Source organism: Anas acuta, chromosome 20 (assembly GCF_963932015.1).
Source record: "Anas acuta chromosome 20, bAnaAcu1.1, whole genome shotgun sequence".
NCBI lineage: Eukaryota > Metazoa > Chordata > Aves > Anseriformes > Anatidae > Anas > Anas acuta.
The window spans coordinates 8,250,526-8,277,156 of record NC_088998.1 but is presented as its reverse complement, the minus strand read 5'-3'; the positions used below and the strand labels follow the sequence as shown (position 1 = coordinate 8,277,156).

The window sequence follows — 26,631 nt, the reverse complement described above, 5'->3', positions numbered from 1 at the left end:
GTGCCCTACACCAAGATGGCGGCGGGGGCGCGACGGCGGCCGGGAGGGGCCATGCCGGCGGTTTCCAGCCGCTGCCCGTCAGTGCTAGGCGGCCTGCCCTTCTCAAAGATGGCCGCCGGCGGCTTCAGCGCGGCCTGGGGGTGAGAGGGGAGAGGTGGCGGCGGCGGCGGCCGGGCTCCGGGAAGATGGCAGCGAGCGAGCAGCGGGCAGGTGACGGGGGGAGCGCGGCCGGGGGCTGGCGGGGCCCTGACGGGGTCCTGGGGACTCGGGGGAATTGGGGATGGGGCGGCTTTTTGGGGAGGCGGTTGGGGGCTAAGCTGTTTTTTGGGGGGAAGCTGCGGTTAGGGAGGAGAAAACCCCTTTTTTTTTGAGGGGGGGCCGCCCTTTTTGGGGAAAAAGTTCCCTTTTTGGGGCAGGGAGCTGCCCTTTTGGGGGGAGAAGTGCCCTTCTGGAGGAAGAGGAGCCGCCCTTGTGGGGAGGAGCTCCCCTTTTTGCGGGGGGAGCTTCCCCTTTTTTTGGGGGGAAAAGCGCCCCTTTTTGGGGGGAAAATCCCCTTTTTTTGTTATAAGGAGCTCCGTCACGGGGTGAATTTCCCGAAGCCAGGGACACATCTTCTAAATCCCTCACATTTTGTTCCTCTCATCCCTGTACCCTTGGTTTTCCTGGAACCCTATGGGCAGGGACAAACCTAACACCAGCTCTCAGGTGGGGAATCATTTTTGAGGGTTATGTGACCAATCTGTAGCAAATTCTGCACATTTCCTGGGATTTTGGGTTCCCTTTCCCCCCATCTGCTGCCGAGTGCCTCGATGCCAACACAGCCCGCGGTGTCCTGGGGAGCTCCGGTTCGGAGGAGCCCGGTGCAGAGCCAGGGCTGAACAAACGCCTGCAGGTTTCCTAGGATTAAAATGATGAATTTTAATCCCAAGAGAACTCCCAAATTCGTATTGGCACCCAGTTTCCCTAACCGGGGTCTGCTTTAATCGTGCTGCTTAAAGTTGTCCTTACAGGAACGTGTTTCGGTTGGGATGCCCAGGGGAAGAGCTGCGTTCAGGATCAGCACACACACTAAAATTTATGTTAACTGGGCTCTGGCAGAGCTTTATGATTTAAAATAAATCATAAAATTTTTTAAATACTCTTTGTAGCTTCCTCCTGGAAGGTGCTGGGTCCCATCAAGCCCATGGGCTGGGGGCTGTGGCCATCTCCTGAACAGCTCCTGCTTTGTCTTTGCAGGAATCATCCCTTTTAGGGGAATGTGTTTCGTGCCTCGCACCCTGAAAGCCAGGCAGGGTTAGTTTGTCAGGGAGGTTCGGTGCTGCATGACCCGAGGTTTGTCCTCCCTGGGCACAAATAATGAAACTGGCTGCGCGTTGTCCGTGCTGGCTCCTGCAAACCTCTCTGCCTGGATTGGAAACGTGTCTTTGGGAGCGAAAACAAACCTAACGCAGCCTTCTGCTGCCCCGACATGTCCTTAGGGGAGTGTTTCTGGGGATTGAAAACGATCCTGTGTGAGTGGGACACAGCGAGATGATGGCGCAGGCTGGGATGGGTTTGTTTGCCTTCTGTCTCCTGGGAAATTACTGCTGATTTCTAGGAGGGGAAGGTTAATTCTCCGCTGTCTCTGTTTTACTCCTTCCTTGCATCTCGCAGGCGCCTCGGAGGAGATGACTCCTCCCATCCAGCAGAACTTCATGATCCCCAAGAAGGAGATCAACATCGTTTCTGACATGGGCAAGTGGAAACGCTCTCAGGTATGGCCCTGGGTTCAGGGAAACCTGGCGAGTGCCAGGCCCGCGCTGGGAACAGCCACTGGGGAAAACCAGGTGTGGGCAAGTAATGAGAAATTAATTGATCTGTGTTAGAGAGGGAGAGTCGCTGCCTGTCTGTAGGAAAATGACTTGGCAGGGAGGCGGTGTGGAGCCTGGCAGCCAAATGTTCCCAGAAAGGTGTGAGCCAGGGAGAGCCCAAAGGCTGGGGGAGGCTGGGGGTGTGTGAGCGTTGCTGCTGCTCCCTGCCAGCGTGCAGGAGTAGAAGCTGGTCGCTATTTCACCCCGCCTAGCCCGTAAGTTATAGCAAAACTGGGTTCACCCCGTGCTGTTTGAACTCAGCTTGGACGTGGTGCTGCTGCCTGGCCTCTGATAGCGTCAGGGTGGGTGGATTCCTGCTGCCTGCCCACCTTGCTCTGTGGAAAGAGCCAAGGCCTTCAATTTCCTGGGTAATTTCTGTTTATAACGCGTGGGGCAGGCAGCTTCTCTGCCCTCTGCCTTTGAGGGATTGGGGTTACGGCCCAGACTCGTCCCTCCTGTTGGTCCTGCTGCTTAGGAACGAGTTCTTGCTTGATGACTGATCTGAGAAGCTGCAATTAGGCAGGTCTCGAGCCAAGCTGTGGATGCAGCTCCCTTTACTGAGGCTCCTGGGCTCACGGGCTTGGTTCTGACCAGGATTATTTCTGTCCAGGAGTGTCCCAAGGAGGAAGAGGTGGCAGCATGCGAGTCTGGCCAGTTCAGAGGCTTGGAGCTGCTCGGGGTTTGATGCTTCAAAAGCAGCACATTTAAAGAAAATATTGGTCCCCCATTTCTGCATCTCACGTGCACACAGGAGAAGAGCAGAAGGGAGAAAGGGGAGATAACAGCACGGGTCTGGGAGAAGCAGTGCAGAGCAGGATGTTTGGACACAGCTGAGACTCTGCAGAGCCAGGGACTTTGAATTTGACCCGATGAGAGGCAGGGAGCTGAGGGAAGGATTTCAGGGACGGCGTGAGCTTCCTTAGGACTCTCCCCCCTATAGTTTTAAGAGCAGAGCTCTCGGTGCAGTCACCGGCTGCCTCTGGGAAGCTGTGCTCTGGGAAGGGCTCCCTCGGGGTGCCGGGATGCTCCCGTGCCACAGCAGTGGGTCAGACAGGCTGTGGCTGCTCCCTCACGCCCTCCCCTCTCGGCTGTGCTCGCAGGCCTACGCGGACTACATGGGCTTCATCCTCACCCTGAACGAAGGCGTCAGAGGCAAGAAGCTGACCTGCGACTACAAAGTCTCAGAGGTAGGAGGGGAGTTTGGATCCACTCGTTTCTCCCTCCTTTTTTTTTTTTTTTTTCTGCTTTTTCTGCTTTTTTTTTTTTTGGTCTCTACAATATTTTTCCGAAGCAAGGAGCGAATTGGCAGCCAGGGAGACGAAATGTGGTTGTGCTGTGCTCGGGGATGCAAAACGTCAGCCTGCGGTGCTCCCAGCAGGATGCAGGGGCTCTCCGTGTACCTTTGGGGTAGGAAAAGGAGCGAGTTACAGGCGGATGGAAGCTGCTGGTGGAAAGAAGATGCAGAAGGGCCGTGTTTTGTCCCTGCTTTTGCAGTCTGGCTTCAGTCAGGGGTGTTCTGGTCCTCCCCGCTGGCTGCAGCCAGAAGGCTGAGGTGTCTGTTGTGTTCCTGCTTCTCCTGCTGCCAGAGAGGGAGCTGTGTGACCTTGTCCAAGGCTTTTTCCCTGTCCCTTGGTTTCCTCGCTGCTCAGGCTGTGTTACCAGCGCCCATCTCATCCCATACCATGGCTGAGCAGCGCGAGGTCTGGCTGTGTGTGAGCTCAGGGTGTGCCCAGCTGGATTTGCATCCCCAGGTGCCCTGCGCAGGGCTGCGGGGGCCAAGAAGCATGATACAGAGCCGGGCTGGGGGGCAAATTCAGCCTGTGAGGCAGGATTGCCCAGTGCAGGTGCCAATTGCCTGGCTCTGCCTGGTGCTGGGCCACTTTTAATGCCCGTTCTCCTTTTGGGGGCACGGCAGGATCGTTTGGGGCTGCTGTGGGTGTCGGAAAGGGGGGCAGGCACCCTCTGATGTCACTGCCTGGCCCCAGGCTTGGGGAAAGTTGTCCCAGGCACAAGTTCTCCCTTGTTTTGTGTTGCAGCGAGGAGCTTCTCGGCTATCTTTTTACTGCTGGAGCTTATCACAGCTGTGCCAGACAGCTGGGAGCAGCCTGCCTGGAGAAGATCAGGGCAGGACGGGAAGCAGGCTGGGGCTGTGTGCTTCTAGAGCCTGTTCTGGTGTCTGAAGGCAGCCTGTGATGATCTTTACCCTGCTCCTTTCTGTCTGAAATGGGCACGTCAGGTCCGGCCTCCCCTTCAAGGAACCCGGGTGTGAATGAAAAACTTGCTTGTAGCTCGTGGGGGGGCTCAGGGGTGATGAATGCCTCTCCAGCAGGCTTTGTGGCCCTCTTTTGTCCCTTTAATTCGGCAGAATGTGCCGGCAAACGCCGCTCCTGCTTTCTGCTGTTTGCATTTCACCTCTGAGTTCTGTCTTTGTCACGATCTTGCTCGCTCACAGAGCAGTTCCAGGGAAACAAAGCATTAAAAAACGAACAAAACAAAGGGGGAGGAAAACAAATCCCTCTTCCTCCAACCTCTTTGAGCCGCCAGCCGTCTCCCAGTAGCTGTGTCCGGGCTGTGTCCGGATCCCTCCTGCAACAAACGTGCTCCACATGCGGCTCCAGCGCAGGCAATAAACAAGAGCCACGATCCCATCGACCTGGGAAGTGTCAGGGAACACATCCCGTTACCCTCACACGGGGGAGAGCACAAACCTGTGACTCGAGGCACAGGTGGAGCATCCCCTGGGCTGCCTTGTTGATGAGGCTGCCTGCTCGCGAGGCTCCGTTTGTAGATCAAGCCGCTCGCCGTGGCTTTTAAAGGCTCGGCCCCTCGTGGCCTCTGCTTGCATCTCCGCTCCGCTTTCTTCTCTTTTTTTTTGCTGTACCTGCTGCCGAGGTGCTTTGGTGCCGTCCCATCTTCCTCCCTGATTAAACGCCGGGGACGCCTTCTCTTTGGGAAACGACCTCCTGGAATTCTTCCTGCTGCCGGCGGCTCCTCTGCGGCTTCCTGCGAGCGCTTTGCCACGGGGAGGAGGGGAAAAAAAAAAGGGAAAAAAAAAAAAAAAAAGAGAGCGTGGTCTGCTCTGCTTGCAGAGAGGCAGCCTGGTGCTTTCCGGAGTGGTGCGTGTCGATACCGAGGTGCCTGCTGCATTGAGAGATGGATCCTCCGGGGTCTGAGCCCCTTCTGAGCCGTGCTGAGCTTGCTCTGCTCTCAGAAGCTGCCCGGAGCTTTGCTGGAAGCACCCGAGGAGCAGCGAGGGGTGGGTTGGTGGCTGGGGATCATGCACGAGGCTGCGGGGTTGACAGGCTGCGAGCTGCCTCCTCCCAGAGGGCGTGCTGCTCCTGGTGATCTGTGCGGGGCCTGGGGCAGCTTTTTAGGGCTGTGACCTGGCTCCGAGGAGCAGCGCAGCGAGGGGAAGGTTAATTTTGGCCCTGAGAGGTGCAGGCTTGCCTTTACACAGCCCAACCACCTCCCTGGTGCTGGGAGAAGCTGGCCAGCACAGTGACTTGCTCTGGCTCTAGGAAGGAAGCAGCAAAAGCCCTGATTTAGCAGCTCCCTGCTCCAGGCAGGGCCCGAGGAGCCCACGGGGAGCAGGCTGGGTCCCTGCGGGCAGCCCTGGCTGCTGCAGTGCCTCCTCAGCACCTCCTCCTGCCCGGCCCCTGCTCCGGAGAGCTGCTGACGGGTCGGCAGGAGGCTCGGCAGCTCGCCTTTGGGACCCGTGGCAGGCTGAGGGTCAAGGGGATGCAAAATCAGCACAACGGGAAGAGCAGAGAGAGAGGGGGGGGCGCTGCGGCTGCCCTTGCTTTGATCGCTGGAAAGGTAAAAGCAAAAATAGAGCTTAAAAAAAAAAACCTAGCCAGGCAAAACAGGGCTGCGGGCGGCGCTGACGGTGGTGTTCCCGTAAGCTCTGCTCTCCCCCTCCCTCCCTCCCCGGGCTGGGGTCAGCCCCGCGTGCCCGAGTTTCCTCTGCAGGACAATGGGAAGCTGCTGCTTTTAATAACCTCCCCCCCCAACCCCTTAATTTATTTATTTATATTTTTTTTTTCAAAGGGCTGCCTGCCCCAAACGAGCTGCATCTCTTTAATTATTTATCGGGGCGGCTGAGCCAGCAGCTGGGTCCTGCTCGCCCCGCGTTCACCGGGCTTCTTAATCCCTTTAAAGCCAGCGAGTGGGGAAGGGGAAGGGGAGGTTTTGGCCTCCCCCAGACCTGCAGGAGGATTTGGGGAGGGGGAAGGAGCCCGGCCCCACCACCCAGCTGGCACCGAGAGGGGTTGGGAATCCGGGAGCCACTCGTAACAAAGTGCTGGTGCCAGGGGGGGATAAATCACCAGCAGGATTTAATTATTTAATGCAGCCCAGTGCCGGGGCTGCTCTCGCTTCACTGGAGGGGGATGCAGCAGCCGGGAAGGGGTAGGGCTGAGCCCCAACCTGACCCAGCTCAGCGGGGAGGGGCTGGCTTTCTGGGGTGCATTTTGGGGTGCGAGCGGACCCTCAGCCTCTGTCCTGCTGCATCCCTTGGGGCACCTGCAGCGGGGTCGTTTGTGCTCCCTGCGTGCTGGGCTCTCCTCCTCCCACCCTGTGTCACCCTCAGCTCCCAGGGAGCACCACCCCCGGGAGCAGAGGTGCTGGGGAGGGTCGGCGGCTCAGCCTTCTGCTTCTCCCCTCCTCCCTGCCCCCTTCGAGTGGCGCTTCAAGGGCTGCAAACTTGCTGGGCTCGGCTGTTTGCTCGTCCTCCCGGCAGGCAGAATTGAAGCGCAGCCCAGGAGACCCAGCCGGCTTCAGCGCGGTCGATGCCTCCAGCAAAGTCAAAGCAGCCGCCTGCTGCTGCCGTCCTCTTTGTCCCCCCTTGAAGGAGGAATTCCCCTCTCGAGACGGGAGCCCGCGCATCGCCCAGGGCCTGCCCAGCTGCTGTGGCTGCTGCCGCCTCTCTGCCTGCTCGGAGGCAGCCGAGGAGAATCCCAGATCCTCCTGGCAGGCTCCCGAGGTTGGCAGTGAGGATTCCCAGAGCTTCCGTGGTGCTGCCCAGCTTGTGAGCGTATTTGCGAGGTGGCGTGGGGCTGGAGCTGCCCTGGCAGCCTGGCTGGGACGAGGTTGAAGCACCAAGGGCACACAAAAAAGGGTGAATTGGGCCCAGCTGGGTGCTGTGCAAGTGCAAACACCCTGCCTGCTGCTCCTGGCTCCCGAAACACCCCAGGAGAAGGCTGAGAGGCCTTGAGAAGGGAAGCTTCTGTCCTGTGGGACGTGCAGGACCCTAAAGATGCAGCGCCTGGGTTTTGTGCTGGAGATCCCCGACTTGGGCAGCAGCTCCCTGCTCGTCAGCCCTGCACGTCCTGCAGCTGGGAGCTTGCTTCAGCTCTCCCTGAGGTTTTAGAGCACGGTTGCTGTTGCAGCTGATGAAAGGCTGCGTGGGCGACTGGAGAGCCTGCCCGGGGCTGGGCTTTGTACTGGGTGATCTGAGGGGAACGAGGATTGCCTGGCCTCTGCTTTTTGGGGTGGGTTGGCACATCCCAGTCCTGCTTTCCACCGCTGGGAAGGACGGCGTGGGCTTTAAAGGCCCCAGAACAGGGCAGGGGTGGTGGCGCCTGAGGGGTTATGTTCTGTTTCATGTCTCTGACCCCTTCCTCTCCGTGTCCCCGCAGCCCATTGAGAAGCTGGTGGCTCTCCTCAACACCCTCGACAGATGGATCGATGAAACCCCGCCGGTGGATCAGCCTTCTCGCTTCGGGAACAAAGCCTTCAGGACCTGGTACGCCAAGCTAGACCAGGTGAGCCTCTTTCACCTGTAACGTTCAGTGCGGCTCCTGCAGGAGGGCAGCGTGTTCGGTGGGGTGACAGAACGGCTCCAGCACTTTGTGTTACGCAGGGGAGCTGTGAAGGATCAGCCTCCTCCCCCTGTGTGTGAGCAGGGGGGATGGTGCCTTGCCCGTGGGGACTGTGACAGGTCTGTACTCACTTCAGGGAGCCTTCTCTGTCTTCCAGGAAGCAGAAAATTTGGTGGCAGCGGTGATCCCCAAGCATTTGGCCAGTGCTGCCCCAGAAGTGGCCGTGTACCTGAAGGAGGCTGTGGGGAATTCCACCCGCATCGACTACGGCACAGGTACCTGGCTCACGGCTGGTCTTCCTTGGGTAGCAACCCTCTGAAGCCTGGCCCTGTGTGTATTTAAATGTGTTTTAGCAACTTTTCATAGTGCCAGCTTGCTACAAACACCTTCCTCCTCACCCCTACGTTCGTTGTGGGCTGGGACCAAAGGGCCTGGGAGAGAGCTGGGGCTGGGAGCAGGGCTGTAGGAGCAGCCTTAGCACATCCAGCTGTATCACACGGCTGATCCACGACGGGCCATTTAGAATAAAATAAAATTGCTGGAGTTGTGAGCAGACTGGGAAGCAAGTTTGTGGGCAGTGGGAAGCGCTCAAGGTCTGGTGCTGCCTTGAAGTGACGTCGCTGCTTACAGGGGGACTTGAAAATGTGAACGTTAAAGCATTTTGCACCAAAAAGGGTAACAAATTGCAGGCTGGAGTGATTGTGCAGGCAAATCCAGCCTCGTTGGTGTGAAGCCATGCTCTGCTCCTCTGTCTGGAGGGCAGGTGTGCTGACAGGGCTGTCCCCACCACGCGGCAGGGGAGCAGGACGTTGTGGGTGCAAGGAAACACGGACTGGGGCAAGGAGAGGAAGAGGAGGAGGACGTGGGTGAAAGGCTGAAGAGCTGGAGGCTGAGCAGCGCTTGCTAGGAGAGCTGCGACTCGCCAGCACCAGGGGGAGATGTTGTCTTTGGAAAGGGACCCACGGGCTGGGATTTTGTCAGCCTGGGGAAGGAAATTCAGCCTTTCCTCCCCTCCTGCGTGTCCCAACCCTGTGTCCCGTGTCCTGACTCGCAGTGCCTAGACCCTGGGTACACTTTGTTCGTACACTGGGAGCTGCACTTTACAGCGTGGGGCTGCTGATCTCGTGCTCTTCCTTGTTCTGTGGGCCCTTCCACCAAAAAAACATCGCTCTGCTTTTGCTGGTTGTTGCTTTCCCTGCTGTTAGCCGGAGGACCGAGCTGCTGAGGGTCAGCCAGAGATCCCGGTACCTTCTGGGACGGCCTGTTCCTGGCAGCGTCACGGGATCTGCATCCTTCCGACACAGATATTTTTGAAGTGGGAGGAAATCTGTTTACTTGCAGATGTGAGGTTCGCTCACATCCTCTGAGCAGACGACTCTGCAGCGCTCCGCTTCCCCTGCTGTGCCGAGCTCCTGCCTTGCTCCCAGCACACCCAGTGCTGGAGCTGGTTTTCCACAGGAACTTTTTTTTTCTCGAAGTTAATAGCACCCCTACAGTTATCTAGCAGATATATTTTGGGTGGGTACTATGTGGGGATGAAATACCGTCATCTCTTGTCCTTAATAGGATAAGGAAGCACCTTAGGGACAGCTGGCTGGGGTTTTTCTAGGGGAATGGGACTGCTGGGGTTTCTGAGGAGCTGCTGTGGTGCCCACAGGGGTTGTCCTGGTGGACCAGGAGCACCGGCATCACCTCTCATCTCTTTTTACTCCAGGGCACGAAGCTGCGTTTGCAGCCTTCCTCTGCTGCCTCTGCAAAATCGGTGTTCTCAGAGTGGATGACCAGATGGCCATTGTCTTTAAAGTATTTAACAGGTGAGGTAACAGAAGGAGAAGGGCTGGAAACATCAGGCTGTGTGAGGGCACACCTCAGATGCTGTCCCGGTGCAGCTGTCTGAGGTGTGTGAGCTGTCCTGTCCACCAGACTCTTCCTGTGCTTTGTGCTGATCGTGCCCCCTTTCTTCCATTCATCCACACCCATTTGGAAGTTAGAAGATAAGATCTTGATAACAAGATCCTGTTTCTGGGGTGTGAGCTGTGAAAATCAAGGGCCTGCCATGAAGCCGTATGCGCAATCAGAGAGCGTGAGTGCTGAAGGGCTTGCTGGCCTACAGAAGGGCAGAATGAGAAAACAGAAGGCAAATTTAAACAAAATAAGGAGGTAGAGGTACTTTTACTTTCCTAAAGGGCTGACAGCACCTCCTCTTTTAGAGGCTGGCTGCCTTTCTGGGAAGTCAGTTCAGTCAGGTGCAAGGGATTGAGCTCTGCAGAGGTATGTGGGTGAAGTCCTGTGCTTCGTGATCAACAACAATATCTGATCAGCTGATCTCACATCTCTTCAGGCATTAAAAGAAATAGTATGTGAAACTACCGGGCCTCCACTGCTCCTCTAGATGTGTTTCCAGCCCAGGAGCTGGAGTTGGTATTGATGAAACCAGCGGACTGGGCATGTGGAGCCCAGAGATCTAATCCCAGCTGCGGCGCTGTTTGGTGGCATGGAAACAATTTCCTTCAGCAGTACTTCCAGCTTTAATTTTCCACCTGAAAAGTGGAAGTAGTGGTTGCTGTAAGGCAGAAAGCTTTCTGAGCTCTTCTGCAAGTTATGGAGGGGAGTGAGAAGTATCAATGTTTTCAAATAACAGTGCGGGTGGGGACAGATCTGCACCGACATCAGACACTGCAGATGAAATCAATGCCTGTCACTTGCTTTCTTAGTGAATTTGGTGTAAAAACAAAACAAAACCAAGTCCGCAGTTTTTAAGAAGTGCTGGCATTTGCTGCTATACCTGCTGTCAGGCTGCTTTCTGTGGCAGAGGAGCTGAATATACATCCTATATACCCCAACGTATTGGAGGCCCTACTCGCAAGTGCTACAGTTTGTGTCCTTTGCCCAGCTGATTGTTCTTATCCTCATGTAAGTCAATGAGGAGAGAAAATTCTGTGTGGGGTACGAAAGGCTAGGTGATGCAGAACGTTATTGGCATCGGCTCTCTCTGGTGGAGCTTGAGGCCCAGCTGATTTGTTGCTTTCCTATTACCCTGCCAGCATCACCCACTTCCAGCCTCTCCCCCCGGGCAAAATCCTGTTTCCCATCCCCTCAGAGCGTTGTGGTGTTTGTAGCTGAGTAATGGAAACAGGCTGTGAGTCCTCGTCCTCAAACGTGGGTGGATTTGGGGGTAGCTGATGTTTCTTCAGGTAGCCTGAACACAACGGGGTTGGTTACAGCAGCCCTCTAGCTACAAAGGCTTGGAAATCTCGTTTGAGAGAGGTGATGCTGAATGCCCATTGATTGTAATTTCATCCGAGTGGGCATTGTGCTGGCAGCTCATCGTTTTCCTTCTGTTAACCTGAGTCCCTTGCTGTCTCAAGGCTTCCTCCTGGTGCTCCCTCAGCTGCTAAATTCGAATCGTGGTTTTCTGTTGTGCCCAAAAGTGGGTTTGGGACCCTCCAAGAGTAAATAGCCTGTCTGTTTGGGTTTCCTATGTGTTTGGCAAAGGGAGAGGTGTGGATTTTGTGTTTGGAGTCCGGAAGGCAGCCTTGCCTTAACTCCTCTCTTTCGTATCAGGTACCTAGAAGTGATGCGAAAACTTCAGAAGACCTACAGGATGGAGCCTGCTGGCAGCCAGGGCGTCTGGGGCTTGGATGACTTCCAGTTCCTACCTTTCATATGGGGCAGTTCCCAGCTGATAGGTACTAATAAAAGTCTGCTCGTGTCCCAGCCTGCCCTCTGCCCTGTCTGTCTGGGTTGCAAAGCTGATGGGGCTTGGGACTGACTTTTAAATTCAAATGTGTCGAATTTGTGTAATACAGCGCCAGGGTTTGCTTGGGGCTTGGATTTTTTTCTCAGCTTTCCAAATAAAGCTGGTTGCCTAGGTTGGGAGATGGAAGGCTTCGTTGTGCAGTACAGCTGTCTTTATTGCAGTACTACAAGCTTTTTGAAAGGCGAGCCTTGTTTTTGGTGCTAGAAAACACATTTTCTGCCCTGGAGAGCTTACCAGTTGCTCTCATTGCTAAGGCATTAGCGTTGGAGAGGAGATGGAAGGGAGCAGCTCTGTGCTGACTCCTGAAAAGCTGTGGTGGGAGAATCCTTCTTGTGAAGGAGGGACAGGACAAGACCTCACTGAACGTGCTTTCAGAAAGGGGTGCCATACAGCTCACTTCCTATTGTCTTTTACTCTTTTCAGACCATCCGAATCTGGAGCCTCGCCACTTTGTTGATGAGAAGGTGGTAAACGAAAACCATAAAGACTTCATGTTCCTGGAGTGCATCCTCTTCATTACAGAGGTGAGGTTTGTCCCACAGGGAAGTGCTCCTGACATTAGACAGTTCTGGCTGTGGTTTTCTCTTCCTCCTTGGTTTGCTCTCGTGGAGGTGCGCGGAAGATTCATTGTTGTGTCTGAGGTGCTCTCCTTGAATGAGCTGAAACAGAGATATTGAAGGGAAAGCGTAATTAAGCTGGATGGGTTGTGGATATCAAACAAAATAGCCTCGGATCATCGCTTGGATCAGTCAGTGGGAACTTGGATGGAGAAGACTGGTGCTTGTAAGTGTGCTAGGAAGACGAAGTGGAAGCTGCAAAACAGCTGGGCTTGCCAAGATAACCTCCCTTGCCTCCAGTCGTTGGGCGCTGCCTGGCAGGTCCTGGGCCTCCCCTTGCTTAGGGCAGGCTCCCATACCTCCGTGCAGCTCGTTCTCCTCCAGATCTGAGCAGATTCTGCCAGGAGTTGCCCGTTAAATGTGCCTTTTCTTGCAAACGATCCGGAGGGGGGAGAGTGCTGAGGTTCAGCCAGCTGTTATCAGGACCGGGATCAGGACCGTGCTTCTGCTCGTGTATTCTGGGGTCTTTGGGCAAGGGACTGGCGATGCTCTGCCTGTTCCCATCCACGGGCAATGTTTCTGAGCGCAGGAGCTCACAGCTTCCTTCTCTCAGCTGCAGCGAGCGACCTGCCTGTGTTTTTATCGTCCCCCCCCTACTGCACGGTCTGGGTAGGGAGGGGAGAACCACATGCTCTGTTGTGGTGAGGGATTTCCTGTCTCTGGCAAGAAAGAGGTGATGGGATTAATTTTGAAGGACAGAGTGCGGCTCTTCCCCTTTGTTCTCTTTGCTTTTCCCCCCTCTCCCTTCTCTCATCTAGTGATGAGATGAGAAGGGAGGTTGCAGAATACGAACTTACCCTTTCCCGTAGGAAATTTTCATAGGAGCCCTTGGCCCAAACCCCAGGAGATGCTGCATCAAGCCCTGCTGAATCTAGTAGGGCTCGTTGGTGCTGAGCACCTCGCAGGATTTAACCTTCGGTGCAGATTTAAATCATGCCATGGACAGGGGAGAGGCACTGCCTGAAGGGGCTGAGCTGAGGACAGGAAATCCGCTCCTGCTTCGGCCTCGCTGCAAGCAGGAGCCAAGATGCTCTCAGATTTATTTTATTTTGGGCATCTGTAACATGAAGACAGCGTACTAGCCTGTTAAAAAAACATAAAAACACGTTTCTTACGTGTACAGAAAATCCTGCAGTACGCAGATGACACGTGAAGTTAAAATACCCAGCACCAGGCTGCTTCTGGTTGCTCTGCTTTTGCCTGCAGAAACGTAGCTTTTCGGGAGGCTTTTTTAATGAGCAATTTCACTTCTTTTTTTCCCCACGTTTATTCGGAATCATGGTTTCTCTGCTGAGCTCCTCGGTGCCACCTGGTGGCAGGGAAACCTCCTGTCGGTCACCCCTGGTGTGAGCTGCTCAGGGATTGCCACAACCTGAGCTGTCAAACGCATGATATTTTCAATCCGTTTTCCTGCGAGCTCTGTTCCCTTTTATTTTTTTGTAAAAAAAGATGTGATTTTTCTCCCTTAAAACGCTTGGGAAGGTTGTTACTGCCACTAGGGGGTGCTGAGACAGCCCCGAACGCTCGCTTTCTCTCCAAAATCAACAACAAAACAAAATACCAGGCGAAACGATAGAAGGGATTAACGACTTTAAGACATTAATGATATTATTTTCTTCCGAGCTTTTCAGCTGAGAACAGCCCTCCTTTAAAGGTGTAAAACAAACAGTAAACACCGCAGCAGCTCCCATCCCGGGTCTGGGAGGTTTTACTGACGTGAGAGCAGGTTTTGTTTCAGCCAGCTACGAGCAGGGTAGGTTGTTTTTCTTTCAACCCAGCGAATATTCTCGGGAGCAGATATTTTTCTCAGCCTCTGGGTGACGTCTCAGGGATGTGAGTGTACACCGTGGTGGTGGTGGTGGTGCTTTGCCACGTGGATGTTTAAACCTCGGGGCTCTTAAAGTAACACGGCGGGATGGTGGCCAGTCTGAACCCGCTGCAACCTCCTCCCCGAGCACCACCCCGCGCTGCACATGGACACGGCAGCGAGCCTTACGCAAGCCGGAGTGGTGTTGGGAAATCTGGGGGGTGGTTTTTAGATCCAAAATGCTTGAGCTGTGAACGGATGGAGGGTTACAGGACTGGCCGGGGCTTGAGCTTATCCCCTGCTGTCGCCTTGTTCTCCAAGGTGCTGCAGGCAGAAAGCAGGCTGGTGCTCAGGGTGAGGTTGGTTTGGGGTCGTCCTGGTGTGCGCAGCAGGAGCGGTGATGGAGCCTCCAGCTCAGCAGGGTGCTGCCTGTTCCTGAGCTGTGAGTGCAGCCCAGGGTGCTGTGTGTCACCCCCTGAAGCCACCCAGATGCTCTCTTTGAACAGCATCGTCCTCGTAGGGGGCAAAACACGGAGCCTGCTCTTGAGCCAGCTGAAACCGAAGCCCGCTGCAAGCGCCAGCTCCCCGGGGGGCACCTAGGGCACATTGGGCCCCCTCCGTGGGCGGCTGGGCGGCGTGGAGCAGCCAGGGTTGTGTTGCTTTAAGAGCCCAGGGCAGGCAGCAAGAATTTCATCTCCAATCTGGCTTCTAAATTTGGAGGTTTGGGAAGGGAGGGCTCGGGTTTCGGCTGGAAGGGAAGGAGCTGACAGGAAAGCACAGCCTCAGCCGTCCCCCTCCCCCAGTTACTGACAGAGGAACCATTTACAAAAGGCTGATTCTCTTGGGAACGGAGAGGCAGGAACGCAGCGTCTGTGAGTAATTTCCTGCTCAATATGGCTGCTCTGACTCACTCCGTTCCCCTGGGGTCACTGCGGGACTGCAGCGCGCTCGCTGCCGCTCTCGCTCCCCCCCCCAGCCCGCTCGCTTTCTCCCTCTTCTCCCTTTGTGGCTGAAATGAGCTCATTTTCCCCCTTGTTCCCCATTCTCCTCCCGCCCCAGTTTGAAACAATAGCCGAGCCTTCCCTCCTGGGTCCAGGGGGGCCACGCTCGTGGCCGTGCCAGGGGGCTCAGGGAGCTAACGGGCTGGATGGTGGGGCCGGCTGCCCGAGCTCGCCGCCTCCGCGCGCTCCCCGCTCATCCTCTGCGGCTCAGGAAGGAGGGAAGAAAGCAAAAAAACGCGCTTGTGGGGGCTGCTGCAAGCTGTGCCCGCACCGAGGATGGCGATGCTGGAGGAAGGTTTGGCGTTGAAACACACACAACCAGCCCTGCCCTGCCGGGGGGTGCTTGGTGACCCGGCACGCCGGGCTCGGCCACACGCGTGCCCCCTGTTCCCCCGCCACGTGGTGCCCACCGGTGCCAAATCCCACACTTCATGGCACACCGGTGCTGTTGTGCTTTGCGGATTTCATCTCAAATCGCAAAAAAATGTGCTTTTTGCACATTTCATCTCAAATCTGCGAGGGAAACACACGGCGGAGGGGAGCAGGAAGGGCTCAGCGGCTCAGCAGTCACTGCCCAGCTCGTGAAAAAGCAGGGCCAGGTTTTTGCAGAGCAGCAGAGCTCCAGCCCCGAGGTCAGCCTGCTCGAAGCGCGTTGTCCTCCGAGCAGATCGAGCCCGTGCCCGCGTGGAGGGAAGGGGTTAGTTCGATGTTCAACCCCGAGTGGAGAACGGGAGTCCAAGAGATTCCTCCCTCCCCACGTTCCTTTCTAGCGTGAGCTTCGGCCTTGTGGTTTCTGATGTCATGGGAACTTCGCTCAGGCAGAGAGGCTGCGTTATATTTCTTCTTCTCCCCGAGGGTCTGTTTTTGTTCACGGAGAAGAAGGGAGAGAGCTACCCGGGGAGTCTGCCTGCAACTGTCCCTGATTGCAGCTCCCCCCCTCCCCTTGCCCTCCCTCCTCCAAACCCCTCGCCCTGGGAGGAGAAACGCCGGAGTGTCTCAAACAAATAACACCAAAAAGCAGCTTTGGAGCCTGGTTGGAGAGCGGGGTTGGAGCACATTCCCTCTGCTCCTGCCCGCCCCAGGGCCTCGTGCTCCAGGCAGGAGCTGCCCTCTGCGCGCAGGGAAGGCAGCGCGGCCGTCGCTGCTGCTGCTTGTTGTTGAGTTGGAGGGGGAATGAGTCATTATTTTCTTGGAAAGCCCAGCGGTGCTGAGCTGGGAGGGCTCTGGGTAGGATAGGAACGGCGTTAAGCCGAGCTCTGCTGGGGGCAGAATGGGGCTGAGGTGTTTTTTTTTTTTTTTTTAACGTGGCTGTTAAAGGAGAGGTGTGCGTGGGGAGGTTTTGGGGAGCAAAGCGGCAGAAAAAGGCTTGATGTCGTCAGGGGTGGATTGCCAGGGCTTCATGCGATGTGGCTGCAGCAGGAGGGAAGGAAGGAGGGGAGGGAAGGAGGCAGGATCGGGCGGCACGTGGGTCGCAGGGCCCTGCGGGGAGAGCGTGAGCTTGAGTCACCGCCGGGCTGCGAGCATCCCGCCCGGCCCCGTGCCTCAGCTCTGCTTTTGGGTCTCTTTCAGATGAAGACGGGTCCCTTCGCTGAGCACTCCAACCAGCTCTGGAACATCAGCGCCGTGCCCTCCTGGTCCAAGGTCAACCAGGGCCTCATCCGCATGTACAAGGCCGAGGTGAGCGCCGTGGGCAAGGGGGGGCCTGGCTCAGCCTCACCCCCTCGGCTCTGCTGCCTCGTGCCCCTCGGTGTGGGGGTCCCGTCGCACCCAGCAGCTGCTCTGTGCCAAACGTGGCTCGGGGACCTTGGGCAGGGCAGACGGAGGCTCCTGCCTGCCCGGTGTTTGCCCCAAAAACCAGTCCCCAGCTGCCCTTCCTTGCAGGCGCGGCTTCCCCAATTTCTTGACTTTCCCCACAGTGCGAGACTCGAGGCCTCCAAAACGAGGTCTAGCATCTTAACACACCTTCCTGCTTCCCACCCCGCTCTGTTCCCAGCTGGAGGAGGCTCGGTTTAACCCCATCCCTTGTTTTTAAAAGCCCCGGAGCGGGCTGAACGCCTCCTGCCCGCCTCCCCTGGCCGCGCGCCGTGTCTGCGCAGAGCACCAGACTGGTGAGGCCGCGGCCTCCGGGGCTTGGCAATCCTCCACCCGCCAGCCTCCGCAGGCTTTCCTGGCGAACCCTGACCCGGGGAACGGGGCAGTTCTGGCCCTCCCTTATCTCTCCTTCCTGCCGAAGCTAACCCTGAACTTGAGGAAGCGGGACAGGAACTGCAACGCGTGGGTCTCCAGCAGGACCCGGCCGAGGGGAGGCAGCGGCCGTGCCAAAAATGATGGAGAGGAGCAGGGGGGGCGCAGCTGCCCGCTGCTAGGGGTGTAACATCCCCTCAGGTAGGGCTTGAAGGAGTTATTCCTACACCCTGTGGGCTCTGCTCCCATTCCTGGGATGTGGGGCAGAGGCTGGGCGGGCGGCAGCAGCGCACAAAGGGGTTAACTGTGCCGAACCCAAGCGCTCTCCCTCCCCCAGCCCTTCCTCTGCACTTCACATCCTGTGTTTAGGTTCCAGGCCACATACCTCTCTAATCTGCGAGGTGTCACTCCCAGGCCCGCTGGCTCCTTCCGCCCCCAGCTCAGCTTTCCTCCCGGCCTCCGAGGAGGAGAGTTCGAGGCTGGGGGTCGACCCCCCCCCCGCCCCGAGGGGTGCCTCTGTGCTGGGAAACCCTGAGCTGGAGGCTCTGCTGGGAGAGCTGGGGGTCCTGGCAGAGAGTCCCCAGCCCTGGGAGCACTGCTAAATCAAGCACAGGGTCCCTAAATCCTGGGGTTGGAGCAAGGGCTGCTGTGCTGCCTTGGTTTTCCCACTCTTTGGATGGGTTCTGATATTCCCCAGGCTCCCCACGCACCCTGCTGTGGTTGGGTGCAGTGTGCTGGTGCCATGGGGTCACCACGTGCTGGCAGTTTTACCCGACTCGTTAGGGACAGAGCAGCTTTGGGGCCTTCTAGGGTGTGGGAAAGGCTCTGGTTGATTCTGGGTACACCCAAGGCATGGTCTTTTGTGGAGGCCGCCATCTATTTTAAATAACAGATGACTTTCTGTTTGGAAATGCTGGACCTGGTGGGTTTCTAGAAATACCCCGAGAGGCAGCTGTGTCTGGGAGAATGCAAAAGCTGCTGGGAAGAGTGAGAACACAAATTTAGGCTAAGGTACAGGAAATGTTGACTCAACCAAACTGCTGCGTGACTTCAAATTTAGCTTTTTCCTCCAAAAACACTCGCGGGTCTTCAAGGACTAATCCCAAGTGATGGCCCTCGTGCAGCAGAGTCCTCTCTGGGCACTGCACGGGGCCTGCGTTCACCTGGAAGGGCAAAGAAGAGGGAGGCTTGCTGAGGAATCTGAGTTCATGGCAGTGAAGAGGGGAAAGGTTTGGGTTTGTAAGGCTGCTTTTTGGCTGACTGGCTAGCGTGAGAGCGAGATTTCCTCCTCACCCTCTCCCTACCTGTGTCTACACCCTCTGATCACAGTTCGCAATTAGCTCAGATGGAATCGAGGATGGAGGCTCCAATGGTCCAGCTCCCTGACACATCTGGGGGTGACCGAGGAGGGCTCGGCACCGGGAGCAGACCAGCAGAAATGGGAGGCTCGCTCTCACTTGGCAGAAGTGGGGCATTTCCCAGGCCTGGTTTGTTTAACGCACAGTCCGGGCGCTTTGTTTCTTGGCCATCCCCGCTATGGGATGACTTTAAACAGCCAGCACGAGCCTCAGGCACGGCCATGTGCTCTTGCCTGGATCCAGGCCCTCCAGCGTGCTTGCTACAGGGTCTGAGGACAGGCAGCAGCTTCAAGGCAGCGTGTCTTCTGCTCTGCGTGTTTATGAAATCTCAAATGTGCCTATTTATAATATAAATATAATGGGTGAAGAAGAGTTAGCTTGGAAGTGCAAGGGCTTTTCTTGTTCTCTCCTTCAAAGGCGAGTGAAGAAGTCGGCAGAACAGTGTGGTTAAAGCAGCAGCCTTGATGTTTTTCCCCTGAGCCTGCTTTTGAGTCTCCTGACCTTTCCTTCTCTACTGCAGGCAGACGGGAAATACTTTCCATTGTAACTAATCCAGTCCCAGTTCCATCTTTAAAGGTTGGACTCGATGCACGAAGCTACTCCCCAGTTGAGTCTCAAGCCAGGACTTCAGCGTGCTCGGGCTGATGGGAAGAATAGAAAAAGCCTGTCCCCTCCATCGAGCTGGTGCTGGCTGCGGCAGTTCTGTGCGGAGAGGATCCTCTTGGCACCTCTGATAATCCACACCATTTGTGCCAGTCCTGCTGGAGAGGGGAGGAGGAGGAGAAGTGTCTCCGCTCCTTTCTTCTCGGGCTGTCGATGTGCGAACTGGCACGGATTCCTTCCCATTCTTCCAACTGCTGGTGAAGTTTCTTCATCGGGAGCCCAAACCAGTTTGGTCTTCCGTGGGGCTCCTTGGAGCCAGTTGGGCTGACATTTCCAGCTGTCAACATCCCCAGTATTCATTTCTCCCCGTCCTTCCTTCACATCACCACCGTCCTGCGCTGCTGCTTCCTCTCAGGGTTTGTCTGAGTGGTTGTGCAGAGGGATTGGGGCCCCTCTGCGTGCTTGCAAATGTTGGGGAGGCTTCGAAGGTGCCGTGCCCCAATGGTTATGGGACTTGCTTCTTGATGGTGCCTTGCCTGGGAGGCTTGTGAATTTTTTTATGACTTTTTTTCCCCAAGGGCAAATACACCCGTGGTGTATTTTCACCGCCTCCAAACTTATTTTGTCTCCAGCCTGCTTGCGAGCGGTTTGGTTTCCTTGGAAGTTGTCTGACCTCTGCTTCCAATGGGATTGCTTCAGGCCTGGGCTTCTGAGCACAAATCCCACTGCTTGCCCGTGCTGACAGCGTGTGGGCAGCCTTCCTCTGCCTGTGCCCTGCGTGGGGTAAGGAGCCGTGCTCAGGCAGGGCTCGAGGCTCTTCTCCGTGGAAAGGAGAGCTGTGGCTGCCCGGGGATGGAGCTCACCTCCCTTTGGTAAGAAAGAACCGTGCTTTGCCACGAGTGCCTGGAGGAACGGGCCCTGAATTTTTGTCCCGAGGTCTGCCTGAGGGGCTGCTGGTTAGGGCCAGGAGCTGGTGGGGTCGGGCACCCTCCTGCTGCTCCTCTGCAGCTCTTCCCCCTTGCCCTGGCTCTGAGCTGCTGGTGCCAAGGATTTGCTGGGTCTTGCTGGACTCCTCTTAGCTCGTAGCTGCTGTGCTTTGGTGGAACTTCACCTCTCCTGTGGAGTAAGAGTCCTGTCCCCAGAACCGTCTGGGAACAGGAGAGAGGCTTTCCAAGACCTGGAGATCTCTTCTTTAGATTGTGCAAGCTAGGGAGGGCAGAACTTGGCCTCCTACCTGGTGGCCACTTTCTCTTCTCATCTCATTCGCCGTGCCCCCAGCGCCCTTGTTGATGTGTGGCTGAAGATGAGTCTGCTCCACGTCCTGCCTGAGTTTTTGGGCGGTCTGAGTCCGTAATGACTCAAAAATAGAGCTCTGAGCGGCTCCGTCGGGCAGGTTTTGGAAAATTGTTGCCCTGGTCGTTGACCACAGCCCCTGGCAGGAAGGTGAGCACAGAGCCTGGCTGTGACTGGGCTCACTGGGACGTGGCTGACAAAAACCAGTCTGCAGCGTGATTTGGGCAGCGCCTCGTGGCTGCAAGGTGGTGCCTCAATGCTGGCACTGTCCTGGGCATGGAGAGCCTCCTCCCCAGGGGGTTTCTGTGCTTCTCCAAGGGTTTGGAGGGTGAAACTCTTCAAAGGAAAGCAGCTAGAGCACTGGGAGGCGGCGAGGGAGAAAGCTGCTGACACAAACATCCCTCTTCAGCTTGTGCTCCTGGCCTGAATTGCGGCAAGGAAAAGGCTCTGGCTCGGCGAAAGGGGATGTTCAGGGGGTGCCGCCAGTATGAAGTGTTACTGGGGTGAAGAGCCTGCTGGAATATGGGGTGGGGGGCATCAGACTGGGCCCCCACACAAGCTGCTGCTCTGCCCGATCTGAGCCAGCAGCCCCGAGCTCGCTGCCTCCTCCCGTGCCCGGGGGCAGAGCGTAGCTCCGGCTGCCTGTGCCAGGTGGGAAATGCCTCCCGAACTCACCCCTCATTTATCTTCCCCTCTCCTGCAGTGCCTGGAGAAGTTCCCCGTCATCCAGCACTTCAAGTTCGGCAGCCTGCTCCCCATCCAGCCCGTGACGTCCTAAGGAGGCCGCGGGAGGAGCCGAGGCCGTGGAGGCGCAGCGCGGCGCTCTTCCTCCTACCCCTCGCCCCCTTCCTCATCACCTCGCCCCGTCGCACGGCCCCTTCGTTCCTGCGCATCCCCATCGGGCAAACCACGGATCCCAAGCACTCGGCGGCCTCGCACGGGAGAGACGGGACCAGAGCAGCTCCTCCTGCACGCCCCCCGCTCTGCTGCGCCCGCGGATTTGGGCACCGAGGGGGTTTGACGAGGGGCTGCCTTGCAGCTGATTGCCCCTTGCTTTTTCCTTCCCGGGAGGAAGGGGGGTGTCGAGGTGGGGGGGAGGAAGGCACGCGTGCACGCGCTGGGCAGGGGTAACTGCAGTTTCTCTTTTGAATTTCATCGAAGTTTCCTGTTGCTGTTTGGTTTGGAAAGCACTGCGAGGGGTGAGCCTGCACGCGGCCACCTCTGCTTGCACGGGGGGTTGCTGAGTGGGTAAAGGAAGCTGGAGGGAAGGGCTGCGGGTTGCTGGAAGCCCAGGGTGCCGCCTCTCCCTTCTCCTAGGTGAGCAAAGCCACCTCCCTTCTCCCTCCATCTCCTCTGCGAGCTTCCCCGGGTCTTCCTTTCGCACCACCGCCTCTTCTCTCGGGTGAAGCGAGGAGTTTGCTGGGCTGCGGGGTCTGGGTTGGAGCTGAGGGTCCCGGCTGCGTGGGGATGGCTGTGCAAAGACGCTGCTGGAGCTGTGCCTGCCCAGGCTCCCTCCCCTCCGTAGGGATCGGGCACAAACCATCCCACCCTCATCGCTGTTCAGGCATCATTTGGGGTCAGCCTTGCCCCCCTGCGCTCCCCATCTCCTCCTCTCTGCTTTGCTGGCCTCAGCGGGGCGAGGTGGCCACCGGGGTTGCTGCTGCGTGGTCAGAAACCAGAGCAGCCCCCAGCGAGGAGCTTTCCCCACCAGGCAGCACGGTCCCAGCTCTTCCAGGGCGGCATCCCCGGAGCGAAGGCAGCGTGGGGGCGAGCATGCGGCTTTGCACGCCTTGTGCTACCTGTGCTGGAAACAAAAGGCGTTAAGTAGTCCAGGACAGCGGCTTGTACCTGGAAAAAAAAAAAAAAAAAAGCTATTTTCCCTTCTTATTGCCTGCTGGTGCTGCTGTGCTGGACCTCAGGCAGCAGGAACCACGCTCCCAGTGCCACCAGCAGCAGAGGAATGAATGGGGCCAGGATCCGGAGCGGGGCCAGCATCACCTTGGGGGGGCAGAAGTGGCTGGTGCCAGGTTTGAGCAGAGTTGTGTCCATTTGTCTTGGTCCCTCCTCCTTGTGAAGGTTCTCCGAGGAGCTCAGGGAGGCAGAGCAGGAGGAGAGGCTGGGTTAGGGCAGGGAGATGCAGGTCCCTGCAGAGCTGGAGCCGAATTTTCTGTCCTGGCTGTGGTGTGGCTTGGTCCTGGGCTGGCAGCTGGGGGGGACGGGGCCAGGACCTCCTGAGCTGCCCGGAACAACTTTATAAAAGCGCATTTGAAATGAAAATGACAGCCTCAAGCCTTGTTTTACTGCCAAGCTGTTACCAGGATGTGTGCCCATCACCTCGGCTCTCCGAAGGGATCCGCTCCGGGAGCGGGGCAGGAGATCTGCGTGTCCGCAGGGCCCAGGGGGTGCTGGAGCAGGGACCCCAGGCTCCTCCATTGGTGTCCCTTCGCCTCGCTGCGTGGCTTTTTGGCAAGTGTCCCCCTGCTTTAGAGGCTGCACGGCGTCTGGCTGGCGGGGGCTGAGCTAAAACCGGGGGGTCCCAAAGCTGCCCAAGGGATGGGAACGCGTCTCTCCCGGTGATCTTAGGGGAATGGGGCTGCATGTAGAAGGACGGGTGGGAATGCCGACATCCATCCATGCTCTAAATGCTGGGAGGGACACCAAAAATGTGAAATTCAGCACCAAAAACGGGTGGGGAGGTGGGACGGGGCTTACGGAGAGCTTTTGCTTGCACGACTCTGCACTTTTATCCTGCCAGGGCTTTTGGGACTTCAAGCAGCTAATTTTTGAGTCTCACCCACCACTCGGGACGTGTCCCCGTAGCGTGGCACCCGGTCTCTCACCTTCCTCCACCTCCCCCGGTGCCGCTGGCCCTTGGGGGGCTCTGCTCCTGTCCCGCTGGGTCCGCGCATGCAGCAGCAGCACCCGGGGCTGCTCCGTGCCCAGAGCAGCTCCCCCACCTCTGCCGACCTCGTGGTTTTAATTAAAGTCTCTGTGTTTTGCACCGGTGCCTGCGTTGGTCTCTCTTGGGCTGGGATCTGCTCCCGCTGCGGGGTGTTTGCTGCTGGCCACAGCCTTGGGCAGGTGCTGTGCGGGGGCATTTGTCGTGTTTGTTGGGGTCTTGCATGTTCTTTGTGCCCTTGCTAGCCTCTTTTTTTTCTGTCTCACAGTGTTTTATTATTTAATTTCTGTGCTACGCCTCCCCCCTTTCCCAGCTTGGGTTTGGCAGGTGGGCGATGTGCGCCGCCTGCTCCCAAGCCAGCAAATTCTTCTCGAAGATCAGAGCCTCTCGTGACCAAAGGACGTCTGAGCCTTGTTCCTGAGGCTGGCTGGGAACGGGAACCCTTTTTCTTCAGATGTTTTTTTCCCGTCCTGCTGTAGGTGCTGACTCAGGACTTCCAGCGGTGGGTGAGCTCGGCGGCGTTGTTGGATTTATGCAGAAAATTTTACCTGGGTCTTCTGGGGAGCGGCCGGAGCTGGCGTAGATGTGCCGAGCAAAGGCTGCTTTCCTTGTCGCCCTTTTATCCTCTCCATCTCCATAAAAGTGGCAGCAGCGTGGAGGGACAGAGGGCGAGCAGAAAACATCATCTTGGACCCCAAATCTTTTCCTTGAAGGCGCTCGGGTTCGTCTTGAACCCATCCCTTGGCGAGCGCGACAGACACGCGGTGGCTTCCTCCCCATCGTCCCACTCAGCCCGCTGGCCGAGCCGGGTTTTTTAATCCGGATTTCAGAGCTGGATCCTTTTGGGGCAGCAGGACGTGGGCCGTTTGGCGAGAGGTTTCAGTTCAGCAGCCGTCGCCCCGCCGTGGGGCGCGTTTCGCCCCTCGCCACCAGCCTCCCCCCGGCTCTTTGCAGCCCTTTTTTATAAACGACCGCTCGTGACAGCCCCTAATAAACGAGGTAAGAGTTAAGAGAAGCAGCCTCGTGCGGTGATAGTAGGAAAAGGATAAAAAAAAATAGAAGTGTTTCATGCCATTGTTGCTGTGTTAGCTTGTCCCTGGCGTGCGGCTCGCTTCCATGGCGCAGCGCTGGGCTCCTGCTATTAAATAAACAAAGAGATGTCCCCGCTGCAGGGCCGGCGTTTGTTGAGCAGCAAAACCCGAGCTGGTGGCCTCGAGGACGAGCTTCACGCCCCGAGGAGGTGGTGGTGGGTCTCAGGACGGGGCTGGGGTGTGCAGAAGCACCTGGGTGGAAATGGGGTCTTGGTGCACCCCGAAACCGTGAGAGAGAGGGGATGGAGAGGGGAGGTGGGAGCGAGGAGGGAGCGGTGATGAAGGTGCCACCGGGTCCCTGCGGCCGTGCTGACCTCCTCCGGTCCTGCGAGAGGCAGGGAGGCAGAAATGGGTGGGAAAAGGCAGAATTGGTGGCTGTGATAACCGCTAATAAAACCTCACCTCACCCCTGCCAACTTTCTGCAATGGAGAAGCTCACGGGGGTCTCGGTGCTGCTTCAGGAAGGATCCTCCTGGCCCAGATGTAGAATTCAGCGGGGCTTTGGGAAGTCTCTTGGTGCTCTAATAGCCGAAGAAGAGGTCTTGGTCCTCTAACGGGTCGGATACAGCCTCCCCTTTGGGGTCGAGCACCCTTCCCCTTGACTCCTCAGCTGTCCTGGGGCAGACGCGGATTTCTCCGGGCGCTGAGCTTCCAGCTGGGGGGATCCAAACCAGAACAAAGCCCCCTGCAGCTCAGCGGGGTTTAGCCCTCAGCTCGGAGGCTTCGGGGCTTGGAAAAGGCTTTTGAGGGGGTGGAGTGGGCGCTTCTGCTAGCTATAAAAACTCAGTGTCTAAAGGAGCAAACTTCCAATATTGCTGAGCGTCCACACGTCCTGCGACGGTGACAAACTCTGTAAAATCGCCTGGTGGGGTGGTGAGGGAGAAATTCCAGCCAGGTGTTTGGTTATGGGTTATGTTCCTTTTCGGGGTGCTGGCTGATCGCCGAAAGCGGCCGTTCCGCACGGCGCCTCCCTTTCTCTGTGCGCAGAGCCTTTAAAAATATTAGTTTAGGTATTACATCTCCCCTTTGAACAAATTCCCTTGTAGGCAAGAATAAAACTTACAAAAAGGCTGTTACAGAGATCATCAGCTCTCTATTAGATAGCTCGGAATATGCTCCGCTAGCACCGGAGTTTAGTCTTCTCCAAATTACTGGAGAGGATTTGCCTGTATCTTGCTGATCCATCCACATTTTAATTTCCTCTGCACGGATACATATTGCAGGATGCTGGAAATCCCCAAGCCCACTGGAGCTGCAAGGCTGGATGTTTCATCCTGTAACACCAATAAAATGTTAATGCATACTAATAGCAACAGCAAAGGGGTTTATGGAGCGAGCTTGGAAGTGTTTTATAATTGCCAGGGTATCGGTGGCACGGAGAATTTGGGGTTAGAGTCATCAAGCGGCGCGCTGTGTCAACGCAGGAAGAGAAACCCCCTCGAATACACCTCAAACCCGCTAATTTTTGTAATTAAAGGGGGAAGAAGGGAGAGGGCTCCCTGGGGGGAGAGTAAAACACGAACTGCACATCCGTGCGAGCTGCGCGGGGTCCTGCTGGATGGGGACGCTGCGTGTTGGGTTTCCAGCTCTGCCACAGCCCCCCCGTGCCCTATCCGCACGCGCTGCCTCAGTTTCCCACCCGTGCACCAGGAATCAAAGCAGGTCCCGCTGCCTGAACCCAGCAAACCCCGGCAGGAGGTGACATAAAAACACGAAATGTTACACGAAATCTCTTGGCTCCCCTGCACGCCGCTCTGCCCGGCCGCAGCATCTCCCGACCCCCAGCACCTCCTCGCCCCCGGTGCTGCTCCTTGGGCTGCGCCTGCTCCAAAATCCAAAAATCTGGGGATTTTCCAGAGTCGACAGCTCCTGAGCCAAGCTTTAAGCCCGTGGTGGTGCCTAAAGCAGCAGGCAGGGCTGTTTTAGGTTTTAGAGGGGGGCACGGGGCACCGGGCGAGGAGGAGGAGGTTGTGCAGAAAATTGTTGGGGAGCTTGGGAACGGGCGATTTTGTGAGCAAACCGGAGCCTCCGAGCAGGACTTCCCTGCTTCAAAACTCCCTTCGTATCAACGTCCACTTTTATTTTGTAAAACCCGGGGAAACGGGGAAAAAAATAAACGTCATGTGTTTCTATGCAAAAGCCTCAATGCAGGGAGGAAAAGGGGGGAAAACGGGGCTTTGTTGGAAGTTAAAAAAAAAAGCCCCCAAAATGAGACTGTGGAAATATTCACGGAGCAAAGGCAGGCGTGGTGCTACAGCACGGGGCTGCTGCTGCCCTGTGGGGCCACAGCACAGCCACTGGAGCTCGGCCCCATCATTACAGGGGCACCTTTCTGCCTTGCCCTGCTCG

At 56.9% G+C, this 26,631-nt stretch overlaps 1 protein-coding gene across 1 annotated transcript; it reads left to right on the top strand.

Moving 5' to 3' along the window:
* The first annotated feature begins 64 nt into the window (after positions 1-64).
* Positions 65-23,293, top strand: PTPA (protein phosphatase 2 phosphatase activator). The gene is made up of 10 exons (XM_068657360.1): positions 65-210; positions 1,654-1,754; positions 2,951-3,037; positions 7,487-7,612; positions 7,827-7,944; positions 9,384-9,483; positions 11,234-11,358; positions 11,853-11,953; positions 16,424-16,531; positions 20,996-23,293. Exons 1-10 carry the CDS (start codon positions 186-188, stop codon positions 21,068-21,070), a joined length of 966 nt encoding a protein of 321 aa, XP_068513461.1. The 5' UTR covers positions 65-185; the 3' UTR covers positions 21,071-23,293.
* Positions 23,294-26,631: the final 3,338 nt, after the last annotated feature.

What these genes read in the sequence shown, in the direction of transcription:
- PTPA (XM_068657360.1), top strand. Translation starts at nt 186, where the DNA reads ATGGCAGCGAGCGAGCAGCGGGCAG. An exon ending in GCGACTACAAAGTCTCAGAG is followed by an intron (nt 3,038 to 7,486) that starts GTAGGAGGGGAG and finishes GTGTCCCCGCAG; the next exon opens with CCCATTGAGAAGCTGGTGGC. An exon ending in GTCTTTAAAGTATTTAACAG is followed by an intron (nt 9,484 to 11,233) that starts GTGAGGTAACAG and finishes CTTTCGTATCAG; the next exon opens with GTACCTAGAAGTGATGCGAA.